Raw genomic sequence first — 15,185 nt, 5'->3', positions numbered from 1 at the left:
ATAGCATCCATTCACAAGCCATTCTCTTGGAAAGACTCCTCACTATTTTCAAAACAACCTCATTACTTAAAACGCTCAAAACATAGGCATTAATCACTAAGTAAGCTCTTAAGATATCTTCAGTATTCATGGTAGGATTTCAGACTGTTCACGGCTAAGGAAAAGTAAGATTAATTTAAGTTCCCCAAGTTTAAAAATCTGCTTCACCCAACAAGAGTCATGATGCTTCTTTAGTGTTTTGAGCACATGACCCCTAAACTGACTCTAAGTTACTTCATGTCATGAAGAGCCACAGTCTGTGATGTGTGAGTCTGCCTTATAGCAAGGTGTTTTGGTAATTCATTAATTCAGCCCCTTTGTTACTCCATAAAGGAGACCTATCATACCAAATTTTTCACTCTGGAGCTAATGTGTTTAGATGAGCCTCTAGCATTGTTTTAACTTTTTTTCATATGATAAATGATCTTAAGAAATCAAAGTGAAGTAATCTATCACTAAGTGATTTATGAAATAAATAATGGTCTATTCTAATAATCAAAAACCGAGTAGCTGTTTAAAAAAAGCTTCCTAGTTCTCAATCCTATACAAATATCAGAATCACCTAGCGATTATTTAAAATATACCAATACCAGGGTTCCACCCCAATTTCACCAGTCTTGGATAGTTTGAGCATCCATATTTATTTAAAAGCTATCCAGGTAATGCTAACATGCAGTCAGGGTTGAAAATTACTGAGATAGAACTATATTAACCAACATGGAAATGTCTCCCGGATATATCATTACATGAAAAAAGTCACGAGACATAGATCTTTTAATAAAATTATGTGTCCGTGTATATAATTTTATTAAAATGGTCTCTCCGTTTTACACTATTTACTTATTCATTGCTTAAACTTTTCAAAATGAGAATGTGCTCATGTCTTCTACTTTTTTTTTTTATTTTAAAAATCTGTTTAGAGAAAATGTGAATTTGTAGGAAAATGAGGAAGCACATGAAAATAGTAACTCCCGAAATATACTATGTCTCCTTCTTTCTCCCCTTCTTCCTCCTTCTGTTCCTTATTCTCAAAGAGTATAAAAGTAAAATAAATAAAATTGCATTTCTGTCCTATCTACCCAACACAGATTATCTCCAACGTTTGGGATTGGGGTGAGGGAGAGTAGAGATGGAGGAGGTAGAGACATACAGTTCATTCATTCATTCCTTCATTCATTCATTCATTGGGCAAACATTTATTGGATTCCCAGACAGGTCCATGACAGGTGCTGGAAATACAGCAACAAACAAGAGATACATGCCCTCATATATTATCCTGCCCTAGTGGAGCTCTGTTACATGTAACAAAGAAACTTAATTTCATCAAGAGAAGCAAGAAAAGACTTCCCAAAGTAGAGGCAGACTTCATCCTGGAGTTAATGGTAGCCATTAAAGAATGTTAAGGGAAGTGACATTACCAAGTCTGCATTTTATATGTGTGTGTGTGTGTGTGTGTGTGTGTGTATATATATATATATTTTTTATATTTAAATATTTTTTTATAAATATTTATATCTGGCTACAAGTTTAAGTGCCAGTGACCATAGACAATGCCCACTTCCCCAATACTCCCACTGAGAGCCACTACAAGAGAGTACCCCTCATCTCTCATCTGAGGTAAGTGGGCTCTTCACAAAGTTAAATTAGAGCTTGCTACCGTGGCAAAGGATTGACTTAAGGAGTTTATCTTTCAATCTGCCATTATCCATTTGCCATCAAGTAATATTTAACATGAAATGTTACCTCCTGCTGAGTTTATTGATTGGGCTCATATATCTGTCCATCTAACTAAGATGAGCCTGAATATGGCAGATTTACTTCATCCAAGTTTACAGTTAATAAAGTCCACTGTATGCAATATATAACTCCTAAAAATGCTTGGCTTTATGGAAGTGGTTGCTACAATTAGTAGAGTCTCTTGAAAGAAACATATCTTTGTAAACACAGCAAGGTAGGTGAAGACTTCCAGAGTAATGGGATGTTTCACTGTCCTTCAGTTACTTAACATTAAAGTCAATCTTAGCCATTTATAACTGGACCACTTGCCACATGTAAAGAAATTATCCCACCCACAATTTACATCTCATTTGATTGCTTTGGGAAATATACAGTAAAAACTAGTTAACCCCTATCCTTCAAGAGTAGAAAGTTCATTCTCTAGGTAAAGTTAACTAGAAAAACAAGAGAGAGAGAAATTATATCTGACACTGTCCTTTTATGACCCAGATGCATCTATATGGACACTAATGTGAGTGGTTACCTCCAAGCATTGATGTGCTATTTTTAACTTAGAATGTTCAATCCTTGCTCAAAGTAAGTATATGATTAGTGTTTTGAGGAACAGAATTGCTCTAATTTAAAGGAGGGGGTGGAATATGTTCTAGAAAAAGGGAAAAATCTGAGCTCTTTATAAAACATATGCAAATTCCTCAAACTTGTTTTAAAAAGTTTAAATTATGGGCTTCCCAGTCAACATTTCCAAAAGGCCCCTTCATTCTTTTTTAATTCTTTCTAAACTACACAATCTCTGAGAGCTCAGCCCCTCTTTTCATCAGTCTCTGCAATACAAGAGCCACTGGGGTGGCATTTTCACCTCTGGATATGTAGGATGAAGCAGTTCTGGGTTTGCTATTCTGCAGTTACATGTCACAATCTCCTAACTGATACCACTATTATCTAAAACCATTAACTTGCTGTAAGGATCAAACAGTCACCTAAGTGACCACACTGCCCTCATATTAACCCATTTATGACATGTGTGTGTTTTAAGGCACAGCCGTGCTTCTAAAAAGTTCAGATCCTTAAAGTCCTCATCTGTGGCTCTCCAACTTGTTTTCACTCCCAACACACTTAAGAAATGTGAAACACTTCAATCCATAGAAATGATTCCCAGGGAGCTGGGGGAGGCACACATACTCACATCCTGGGTCCTGTCATTTGAAAAGCCTCTGAGGTCATTTTGATAAGCCAACACACCCCACTGGGGCAATAAGAGAGAGAAGGGCATGAAGCCCACCTCATGGGGATGAAAACCACTGGTTTAGTAGAGCATCCACGGTCTTACAGGCAGAAGCCACAGGACAGCTTCTAGCTCTAGCCCCCTCTCCAACTCTCCTCCAAGTTAAAAAGGTTGATTTTCTTTTTTTCATTTGTCTCTGGGTTTTGATAGGAAGAGAAGCAAAAATAGAATGACAACTCTTCCCGCTCAAGAGGAGCAGAGCCTGCTGTACTCCTGGGCAAAGGAGGTGGCCACCCACGAGGTGTAGTCTCTGCTGCGGGAGCTAAATGAACCTCTCCAACTGACGCCTGAATCCCCTTCACAAACACAAATCATTGCATCCCACTGTTAGGGATCCTGCAGAAAATAGAATCTTCCTGATTTAAACACAGACATACTCTATGCAGATGACTGATCATACAGAGCTCCTTTCCTGAAACCAGGCTTCGATTAAAACATAGAAGGAGACAGGGCAGGAGAAGCTGCCACAGGAAGAACAAGGCTGAAGAAAGAGAGAGATGCCTGGAGGCATCTGGTTAAGCGAGCTGCCTCCTATACAACTTAGGCCAGGCAGCTATAGCAGCATTGTCCAAAAAAAAGAGAACTAAGACATCTGGATAGTACTTCCAATTTTTGCACAAGTATATTCTATAGAATTTTAAGACAGATGCCAGCTACACTCTAAAGACCTCAACTAATGTTTATTGTTGAGCAGGACAGTGAGTAAATTCATTAATTAAGACCTTGTTTATCCTTTATCATCACTTTTAATTGTTTGTGTATTTTCAAACTGAGATGCACTACCTTCTTTTAACTCCATTAATTTAGGAAAGTGGCAATATATTGATATCTGTGCATCTTTTTAGATTCTATCCTGAAGGGGCCCAAACTCCAAAAACTGTCCTAAATGTTCACCTTTATTGAAGTCCTAGCATTTGGCTTAATCACACTATTACTTTTCAAAAAGAAATTTTAAGCCAATCTGCAATGCATTAATTTGCTAAACATTCCTTTGCTAACTATTCTTATATTTCATGGCAATCCCAACATACATGTTTAAACAGAATACATTCACACATAAAGTGAAACATCTTCTATTCCAAGAATAACTATCATCATTTCATGATTAATACCAGTGCAGAGTGCTGGCTGGAGTCTCACATAAATCGTCAAAATGAATTAAAGTAGCAAAACAATAAAAGTTATCATTATCAAATTCACATTCATGTGGTTCTAGATTCAGCTGAAAGATAGGCTAAGCACCTCTACTCTCTCACTTTTGAAAGACACACATTTTTCAAGCCCCAGTAATTTGGTTAATAAATACACTTGCTTCCACACAATAAATGCTCACTCTGTGCCAGTGTACTGATTTTAGTTATGATATTTACCATAGCCAACACCCCCTACTAACTAAAAGTCACCCACTCTCTGTGATTTGGTCAAGGGTGGCAAGAACAGCCCTCTCATGTGCTGACCACTGTCTTAGGGGTTGACCTGCAACACTGAGCTCTGCCCAAAGAGTCAATGGTAATTCCTCCACCTGGACAAATAAGGTCCCTCCAGAACTACCCAAGAGAGTAAAGAGAGAATTGGCCAGTCAATGACCGAAGAACAGAACAGAGGGAAGCCAGATCCAGACTACATAAAAACCAAACCCACCCTTCAGGTGGCCTGAAGGTCCCTTTGGCAGCTCAAGGAGTTGAAGGGCATGGGCAGATACTGGTGAAAACTTTCACCTGCATTTTCTCATTAAATCCATCCAAAAACCTAACATAATGTTTTTATCCCCATTTTATAGATAAGCTGATTCTATTAGTATAAAACTAATGTAAACATGCTTTTAAAAGCTCAAATAAGCAATTATCACCAATACTCCACTCCTCAAATCCATGTCTACTTTTGGCTGGCCACTAGACTATAGGAAGGAGAGGGATTCATAGGAATTATTATGGGACTGATGGGAACCAGAATTGGTGTACAAGGGGAGGGTAACAGAAGGAAGGGAGAAGATCCTCATGAAGGTTTCCCTCTTCTCTAAAAGTGGGTGTTGTAAAGGAAAAAAGAGAGAGAGAGAGAGACAAACCAAGAAACAAGCTCATAAATTATCTGTGATGGTTACCAAAGGGGAGGTAGGGGGAAGGGAGATGGGTGAAATAGGTGATGGGGATTAAAGAGTACACTTATCATGATAAGCACTGAGTAACGGTACAGAGTTGCTGAATCACTATATTGTACCCCTGAAACTAACAGAACACTGTTAACAGAATTAAAAACTTTAAAAAAATTAAAGAAAAGTGGGTGTTGTTGAGCAACAGTCACTGAGTTAAGAACAGAAAAGAACAGACGCTTTGGAGCAAGCGGGAAAAGAAATCAAGTCAGAGAGGAAAAAGATGGTGGGAAAGTGGCTGAAACTAGATACCATCATAGAGCACAAAATGGCATGTAGCTCAGAACTGAGACTTGTGGAAGAAATTCTTGATCCCAGGATGTGATGAGACATCTGGAAAATCCTGTTGTTCATCTTGTCTCCAGGCAAGGGGTCAGCTAGCCCAAGGGAAATTATTCTAGAAATGATGAATTAGAGCACCTTTGGCTGCCTATTTTAATCTTGTGTCCTTCTCATTGCCAAGAGGCTCTTTCTAACGTCCTTCCAAATGTCTCCAGCATTCTGTGCCTCTTCAATACCCCTTAGACACAGAGAGCTTCTGCTCAGCAGCATCCTCATTTCAGAAAATTTCATCAATCTGAAAATAGTCATTAAGCTGCCTCTTAGCATTCTGTCCTCTAAACTAAAGGGATTCATACAGAAGCTAGACAGCCACCTAGTGATTTGGTCAAGGGTGGCAAGGCAAGGGGGTAGGTTACAAAGAGGATTCCAGCATACAAAGTGAGCCAGACTACATGATGCCCCAAGATATCTTCCAAACCAAGAGTCCTTGATTCAATTCCTTTCATCTTTTTTGTGAAGTTTTCCATCAATTTGTTCATTTTTGTCACCATAGCTGTCACCTGTCCAACGTTTCCATATTCCTTTAATATTTTTAAATCTAATAGGCACAGGAACAGTTTCTCACAATATAAAACAAAGCCTCATTAATTCAAATTAAATTGGAAAAGTCACGTCCCACCAAGAAACCAGTGAAAAGTATTTTCAATTTAAAAAATTATCTAGGGCGCCTGGGTGGCTCAGTTGGTTAAGCGACCGCCTTCGGCTCAGGTCGTGATCCTGGAGTCCCAGGATCGAGTCCCGCATCGGGCTCCCTGCTCGGCGGGGGGTCTGCTTCTCCCTCTGACCCTCTTCCCTCTCGTGCTCTCTGTCTCTCATTCTCTCTCTCTCAAATAAATAAATAAAATCTTTAAAAAAAAATTAAAATAAAATAAATAAATAAATAAAAAATTATCTATTATAGAACACTACATAATAGATATTAACAAACAAAATGAGAAAGTTAATGAAAGATGGTGAGTCACAACAACCTTATTTTTATGGCACTTTATACTTTTCAAAGTATTATTCCATACATTATTTTGTCAATTTTATTCAATATGTTAATGCAATTTATAGGTAGTAGATCATCAAATCTGTATCAGAAAGGCTTGAATTATCCTGATAACTTGAACTTTTAACTCAGTAAGAATTATACATAATTATTCCAAGTCTGCATCAGAGCAGTCTGAATTAATGAGGGTCTGCTCTATTGTAGCTATTATAAACCTGAAAATTTTATGGCCATATTATATCCCAGGATGTCACTCCCATCTACATGTTAGTAATAAATACTATTTCTTCACACAGGAACTTTTGTCATAAGAGAGCATCCCACTTTAAAGAAGCTTCACCAAGTAAATTATCTTATATCTCAAACACCACAGATATGTTTTATATGAAAAATGTGCTAAGATTTCATTATACTCTCTAAAAACACTTGCTCTGACTTACAATGAGCATCAATATGGAAGATATCCCAAGATGTTAAGGACTCAACATGTCACAGAAATTATCACCTGTTTGTTCGGGGGGGAAAAAAAGTCATAATTAATCCAAACTAACTAAACTAACTAAATCAACACATGTATAAACCTGTCACAGAATCCTCCATTTGAGGAACCTGGTGACCCTGAGAAGGTCTGTGAACATCTTCACCATGTTCACTTTCTTCTTAAACCTGTGGTTGGAGTCAGAACAACTTACTGTCTTTTCACAATGGTCAGAAAGACAATGCCTTTACCTACCTTGAAAAGTCTTAAAATGTTAGCAACCATGATGGACACAGAGCTCGCTGCAGCACCTATGACACCAGAAATCTTGTCAGGCTTGGTGAAAATGGGTGGATCTCCATTAGCACACTTCACGTCGGAAGCGTCTTTCTCTATCAATGCCTGCACGAACGTTAATGACTGCTCCAAAGCATAGGTGTCCCTGGAGCATGTGTCAAGGATCCGGACACCCAGAGTGATATTGGAGAGGAGATCAGGGTCCTTATTAATCTGGTCGATTGCATAAAGCATGGCCTCCAGTCTGTGGATCCCCTTTTCCTTCTTCAGCTCCCCACAAGGTACCCCTCTCTCTCCCTTTGCATGGACAGGGAAGAGACCCCCCAAAATGATGTCCCCATCCACTCGTATTGAATGGGCATACTCCTGGCTGTGAGTTCTTTGCATCATTGTGAGGATCCAGTAGAACTTGGCGGTCAGGAGGAAGAAACAAGGGCAAGAGGCTGATCGCTTTCCCTCGCATACCATTTTCTCCACAGGTGGTGTTGCAACCCAAGATCCAGAGTTTATTCTTGCCACAGAAGAAGGGGGACCACCAGAGGCTGCACCTTCTGGAGGCTACCATCAGGGCCCATGGGGGAAAAGGCTCTGTGGGTTTCAGCAAGTTTTCTTGATTTGAACGTCACAGTGAATTTCCATCAGACCCCTAAGGTTCCATTTTATTTCCATATAAAGTCAACTTGCCTGGAATGGTGCAGAAATTAGAATAACAGCTGAGGTTCTGAAGGTGGGATGAGGTCAACAATTCACGTCCTTGAAGTCAGCCCTGTAGCAGAATTATTCCTGGGGGAGGGGGGCAGGGGAAGGGAAAAAAATGGTTCAGTTCAACGGGTCTACATTTTTCATATTTTTAAGCCCTGTTTATACCAACCTCTTTTTTTGTTTGTTCATTTCCCCTATTCAGTAAGAAACTAATTTTTTTTGTCCCCCTATGATTCTGAACACCTGGCTGCCCTGCATCTAAACAGAGAGATTGATGACACTTTGGGAGCAAGAGAAACAGAAAAGTATCAGAAACTAGGTTGATTCTCCCAAGCCACAAAGTATTTTTATTTACCATTTTATTTCAGTAAATCCAATTTCCATGCAGGTAAAAATCCTGTGATTTATGGCATTATTTCTTTTCAAATCTGTTTTTACTTTTGATGGCTGTCTGAATTTAGCATTTAAACGTTGTCCACAAAATCATAATGAAAGTTTATTTTCTGTGATGTATTCAACAAGCCAGTCATCTGTTAATGACATTTTTGGTGCCTCAGATTTCCCAGTGGGGAAAAGTGATTACTCAATCACGAAAGAAAGAGAGAAAGAGAGAGAGAGAAAAAGAGGAAGAGAGAAAGAAAGAAAGAAAGAAAGAAAGAAAGAAAGAAAGAAAGAAAGAAAGAAAGAAAGAAAGAGGAGAGGAGAGAAAGAGAGAAAAGAAGGGAGGGAAGGAGGGAGGAAGGAAGGAAAGAAGGATGGAAGGAAGGAAGTCAATCCAAGGACCCCAAGTGTATACGTTTTATAGCTTGTGAAAAGATTTAACATAAAATGTCAGCTATTTTATAAAAATTATCTTATTATTCTCTGATAACAAAACAAAGACTTGAAAATGAGACACATGAGGAGGGTTATGTGTGACGATATTCCTATGAATTTGTTGGGGTGGAAGCAATGGGTATTCTCACAGTGCTGAAAGTAAACATTCTTTGATCCTAGAATCACAAGGAGCAAATCAGAGCTGGAGATCAATTGAAGAGCTTCTTAATTTTGTCTGACTCAGGGGGGAAACCAGTTATTTCATCAAGGCTAGAAATAACCTAAAATGAAAACGTCTAACTAGCAAATCTGGAGAAAAAGTTTAGGACCTTCAATCTTAAAGAATTTCATGAGGTTCTTTCAAAGGACTTTTGAGGAGGCTTAACTGAAAGCAAGAACTGGTTTAACATAAGACAACCTGATATTTGAAACACACTTATAATTAAGCGAATAAACAGCACCAACTTGTTTTGGCAGGATGGTTCATCTAAGGCTTGTTTCTAACCTATTTTTATATATGGGTTTGAAACCTGAAATTTGGACAATTCTCCTCTAACCTAGCCAACGAACATCTGGTTGTAGTTTCCATTCACTTGTTTAATTTCCAGTTCATCCTCCCTGTCCCGAAGGAAAGGATACTGCCTCCCTAGAGGATAACTGAACATATGTCCAAAAGCCTTCAGAGAAAGTTGCACTTTTTTCACTTTCAGATTAGAAAAAGGGGCTGGCTCATCATAGCTCACTGCCCTGGATTTCTGAGCATACACCTGGCGCATACTCAGAAATACAGCCAATGGCCCACTCTGCTGAGATGGTTCTATTCTGCCCATGACAAGCATTCCCTGCCTCCTGCCACAGGCTAAGCCCTAGATTCCCTCCATTCTGCCCCCAAATATTTAGTCCTTTTCTGATTTTTCTCACCACTTGACTGACATTCCCTCATGTTCAATTCTCCTAGCAGCTGCTTCTCCCTCAGAAAATCTGTGAGTTGACAATAGCCTGACCCCAGGCATTCCACAAAAGGAAACACTCAGAAAGTCAACTTGACTTTCTGGCTAAAACCATTTAAGTGATGGACCATAAATTATATCAACCACCCATTAAGAGATGTACGATTATGTTTTACAGTTTCACAAGGAAGACCAGTTAGAAGACAGTAAAACCTCATTAACTCTGACCACTAATTCAGAGCTTGAGACCAAGTCCACACGGCTAGGCTGACCCTCAGCATATCCTTTCTGACAGAGTGCAGAATAAATGGATATGTGAAGGAAAAATGTTTAACAGGAAAGAGAAGGGGAAGGACACCTGTTGTTCTCCAAAGACCAGCCTTTCTTCGTTACACCAAGCCACTCCTAAGTACTTAAAAGAATAAATGGTTTTCAATTATACAAACATAAAAACAGTCCATCTGTTAATTACAAATCATCCTTCCCTGCTCATGTGGTATTAACCTAGTTCCACTCACTGTACAGTCCTGGAATTAATAAAATTGAGTTTCTTATAAAAGTATTTGTGCTTGTATGGGGCGCCTGGGTGGCTCAGTCGTTAAGCGTCTGCCTTCGGCTCAGGTCATGACCCCAGGGTCCTGGGATCGAGCGCCGCATCGGGCTCCCTGCTTGGCCAGGAGCCTGATTCTCCCTCTCCCACTCCCCCTGCTTGTGTTCCCTCTCTAGCTGTCTCTCTCTCTCTCTCTGTGTCAAATAAATAAAATAAAATCTTTAAAAAAAAAAGTATTTGTGTTTGTAATAATTTTTTAGTTTATTTAGCATCTCATAGGTCCTTTTAGAGCTTTAAGGAAAGGTTGGGGATGAGCAGCAGTGAGGCAAGAATTCGTTTTATTTAGTGGATGAAGGCACTTAAATGGAAAATGAGAGAGGTTCCATTTTGGTTATTATTGATTGGACAGCTCACTTGAATTTTTGCTCAAGTTTCCTCCCCTGCAACATAGAATTAATGGTACACAACCTCTCAAAAGCTTGGTTTTCTTGTTTGTAAAGGGATGACGGAACCAGGAGCCTGCCATGCAGCACACGGCACAGCACGGTTCAGGGTACGTGCTCAGTAAACAGGAGCGGTCAGTGCTAATCCAGGCTGTAACTCATTTCACACTAAGGCAGAGCAACTTTTTCTATATTTGCCCAATTGGTGAGGTTTTTACTGAATTTTGTCACTTTAAAATTAAAATCAGGGGACGGCTTGGTGACTCAGTCAGTTAAGTCTGCCTTCAGCTCAGGTCATGATCCTGGGGTCCCGGGATCGAGTCCCACACGGGGCTCCTTGCTCAGCGGAAGCCTGCTTCTCCCTCTGCCTGCCCCTCCCCCTCGCTCACACTCTCTGACAAATAAGTAAATAAAACCTTTTTAAGGGGCGCCTGGGTGGCTCAGTCGTTAAGTGTCTGCCTTCGGCTCAGGTCATGATCCCAGGGTCCTGGGATCGAGCCCCGCATCGAGCCCCGCATCGAGCCCCGCATCGAGCCCCGCATCGAGCCCCGCATCGGGCTCCCTGCTCGGCGGGAAGCCTGCTTCTCCCTCTCCCACTCCCCCTGCTTGTGTTCCCTCTCTCGCTGTGTCTCTCTCTGTCAAATAAATAAAATCTTAAAAAAAAAAAAAACCTTTTTTAAAAATTAAATTAAAATCAGAACTACTTATAAAATACTGAAACATTGCAGTTATTTCAAAATTTGATATGATGTCATAAAAGTCAGACTCTCAACAACTGAAAGGTTTAGTTTCCCTTTTAAATTTTAAGGACAAATAAATTTCAAAGTTTGTGGAAAACCGTATAAATTCAGTTTCATTGTGTAATCTTACATTGCCTAATCTTACTCTTATGCAATTCTTGTAAGCTTTAATCTAAACTCATCCTACTTGGAGTCAATGAGTTTTAAAGAAATAATGACCTTTTCATACGACAGAACTAAATAGCTCTCCTTCGTGTTCTGTGCTTGGCTTAGAATAAAACAGTTTTTCTCTCAAATGGACCTTTCTCTGGGAATGGGTACAAACCTCGCCTGTGCTGATGGACTTCTTCAAGGAGGTGTGAGGTCTGCAATCCTGAAATCAGCCTCAGAGGGGAGCAGATGCCTCACACTATTTCTGAGTCCACAACAAGGGCTTTACAACCTGTGAGGAGGCTTAACCGTTAACCCTCAAAGCCCTTCGGGTTCACTCCCTCCTGGCCCATTTTAGGTACAAGGAACATCCTACATCATTAGCACTTCACCAAAAGTCCCTGCTGGTCCGGGGTGGGTGGGGAGGAGGCCTCCGGCTGGAACTTGAGTTTGGGGCCTCCTAAGAGTGCTCTGTTTCCTAAAAGGCCAGCAGTAAGGACAGCTCCTCAAGGGCCAGGGCCCAGAATTCTGCTTCTCTTTATTTTCTACATACCTTCTCTATACCAAAGACCCAAGTATGTAACACAGTAGCACATGAATTTTCACACACCCATCACTAGCTCTTACAGAAATAAGAAAAGAAGGCCCAGAAAGATTGAGTATGGCTCAAAGCCCTGAACTAGCAAATGGCACCAAAGTCAAAATCCTCAGGCCCCCAAGATGGGTCCTATCCTTCAGAAAGTCCTCAGTGCTGCAGACACTGGCTGACACATGAGTATGAAAGCCCTTCCCCTTGACTGAAATCTTTCAGAAATGTGTAGGTCTTCAACAGTTAGCTCTTTTTTTTTTTTTTAAAGATTTTATTTATTTATTTGACAAAGAGAGAAATAGTGAGAGCAGGAACACAAGCAGGGGGAATGGGAGAGGGAGAAGCATGGTTCTTGCAGAGCAGGGAGCCCGATGCGGGGCTCTATCCCAGGATTCTTGGATCATGACCTGAGCCGAAGGCAGATGCTTAACGACTGAGCCACCCAGGCGCCCAACAGTTAGCTCTTTAAGAAAAATAATGGACCAATTAGGAGGAGACAATCTGGGAGCATTTCTAGGGCAGGGTAATTTCCAAATCCCTTAAAGGGTTGAGGATATCAAATACAGTTTGTCCAAACCCCTGCTTCAAACCAGGTTTCCTGGCCAGCCTGATGCCAATGAGAACAAACCCACCATCCCAAAGAGGGCCCTTCAGGTCTGTTAGCAGGTCTTCCTCCAGCACTTGGCAAGTGCTTTTAAGACATGATATGGTAAAATCCTCACTGAGGAATATCATTAGCCAAGAATTGTGGGGTTTTTTTCCCTCATAAAAGACCAAACAGCATCCCTAGGCTGGATTTCATTCAGCTCTTTAACAAAAAGGTTAAGCTGAATATTGTCATCAACTCAAAACTGCAAATCTAGCAGTTTCACCTGAAACTGCCCACACTTGCAGCTCTTTTTGGTTGTTTTGGGAAATGCATCACATTTGTCTACAGTCTCCTATGCTACAACATATGTGCATGGCCCTGAAATCTTGGGCAGGGGGTGTCCCAGAGTGAGGATGGGTCCCAGACAGAGAGCTCCCCTGGCAACGGAGGCCTGGAATGGGATCTTTGTTTGACGGTCACTGGCTGGCGACATAGAACATGTCACTTCACCTCTGTGTGCTTCCATTTCCTCATCTGTGAAATGAGTGAGATGGACCATATGATCTCTAAGGTATCTTCCAGCTTCCCGTTCTGAGATTCTATTATTTAATAATAAGGGAATGAGATTATGCTCAAACACCAGAGCAAGGCTTTGCCAGCTGAACAAAATAACTGATTTTGTTTGCAAGCTGACTTTTTCCCATCAGTGAGAGAGGGTTGTGAAAGCTCTTCTGTACAAGCAAGCCCCATATTAAGAAAATCTGATACATGAGAAGCTCAACTTACTAAACAGATAAATTAGACGGTGATTGTTTGCATTACAAAAGAATTCACCACAGGTTTCCTTTAAATAGCTAAATCCCCCATGCATTTAAAATGCAATCTGATTTGGAATTCAATTTGTGCAGTTCTTTTTCCAATAACATAGCTATTGCATAAAAAGACCACGGTTAAAGTAATGAGAAGCCACTTTTATAGTATGTATCATACAAGAAGAGGGAAAGGGAGTGAAACCAACATTTGCTGAATGCCCACAGCACACCTGGAGCCTCACACATGATCTCATCTCCTTCACAAAACACACCTGTAAGATTGGTATCACGGCCCCCATTTGGGAGATGAGGAACCTAAAAACAAAGATGATATGAACGCGTCCAACATCTTGGGCCAGAATTCAAATGCAGGACTACTGCTATGTTCTTTCCCTCACTCCATGCCCCTTAAATTCAGGAGACCACAACAGATAATGTGCACATGAGTGTGGTATCCTGGGGTTCAAGAAGTCCCTGATTCTAATCTCACTCCCCCCAGTACTTGCCATATGGCATTGGGCAAGTCACTTCACCTGGGACTAGTTTCTTTGTTTCTAAACTGAGGAATGATTTCTGGTCACCTCCCAAGACTGTGAAGTCAAATGATACAATAATGTAGGTAAAAGTACTCTATAACCTGCCAAGTGCTTAAGAATGTACAGGGATACTCTTAGTTTAACAACCAGTCCTGGAACTCAAATATTTTACTAGTGTTTTGTGCTTAGAAGACCTTAAAAAAACATTTTACCATCATACTCAGAGCCAGCCAGACCCTAACAAGTCACGTGTCTAAGGAATCGAAGGAGACTGAAGGAAAACTGGAAAGAAGGACCCCAGAGGAAGTCAATGCAAGTGCAGCATCTGACCTGGAGAATGAAGGTCATGGACACTTGGAGCATCCAAAGAGCTATTCTGAAGGAAGTGGTGATAAGATATTCTTCTGCAGTGAAAAGAGGACAATAGGAAACCTTCCTCAGCTGTATACAAGATATAACGCAAAGCTTCTACCACAAAGGGTCATTACCATTGGAAAAGTTAGAAATCTACCAGCTGTTTGTTGGCTATCTTTAGACATAATCTTGCCTGGAAAAGTATAAAATTGGCAACACACATGCTCAATAATCTCTACATACTCTTCTAGGGCTCTCCTATATCTTCCCACTTGTGCTCACCTGCTCCTTCCTCCCCCAGACCTGTATCTCTTCCCTCCCTCAGTGCTGATGTGTCCTACAAGTCACACTCTTAAGACCTGGTTCTCCCATTACCTTGGCACTCCCCAGGGACTGAGGTAATTCATTAACAGGTATCAAAACCTAAAGATGCATTGGTGTCATCCCCCAACTGGAACATCTGCATTTATAAGACAATTTCCAAGAGATCCATAATTTCTTTACCAAAGAAATGTATCTAATAGTGGTTTAGACTAGTAATGTAACAGGTCAAAGCTAGGAGTTATCATGAATCAGTAGCCTCTCAGCAGTGTCCCTCAAATCATTCCAACAGCAATGCCTACCACTCAGAAGGCAGGT

General features: G+C 40.5%; 1 protein-coding gene across 1 annotated transcript in view; it reads right to left on the bottom strand.

Annotated features, from left to right (window-relative positions):
- The window catches only part of GRM8 (glutamate metabotropic receptor 8), a 651,221-nt gene extending 643,128 nt beyond the window's left edge, over positions 1 to 8,093 (bottom strand). Inside the window, exon 1 of the mRNA XM_031023364.2 lies at positions 7,274 to 8,093. Within this exon, the coding sequence (XP_030879224.2) occupies positions 7,274 to 7,783 (510 nt within the window). The 5' untranslated portion in view covers positions 7,784 to 8,093. The remainder of the gene's footprint in view (positions 1 to 7,273) is intronic.
- Between the last annotated feature and the right edge of the window lie 7,092 nt (positions 8,094 to 15,185).

This window comes from Leptonychotes weddellii, chromosome 12 (assembly GCF_054177405.1).
Source record: "Leptonychotes weddellii isolate Sample4059 chromosome 12, ASM5417740v2, whole genome shotgun sequence".
Lineage (NCBI taxonomy): Eukaryota > Metazoa > Chordata > Mammalia > Carnivora > Phocidae > Leptonychotes > Leptonychotes weddellii.
Note: the sequence above shows the minus strand (reverse complement) of the source record. Positions and strands in the feature narration are given on the sequence as shown.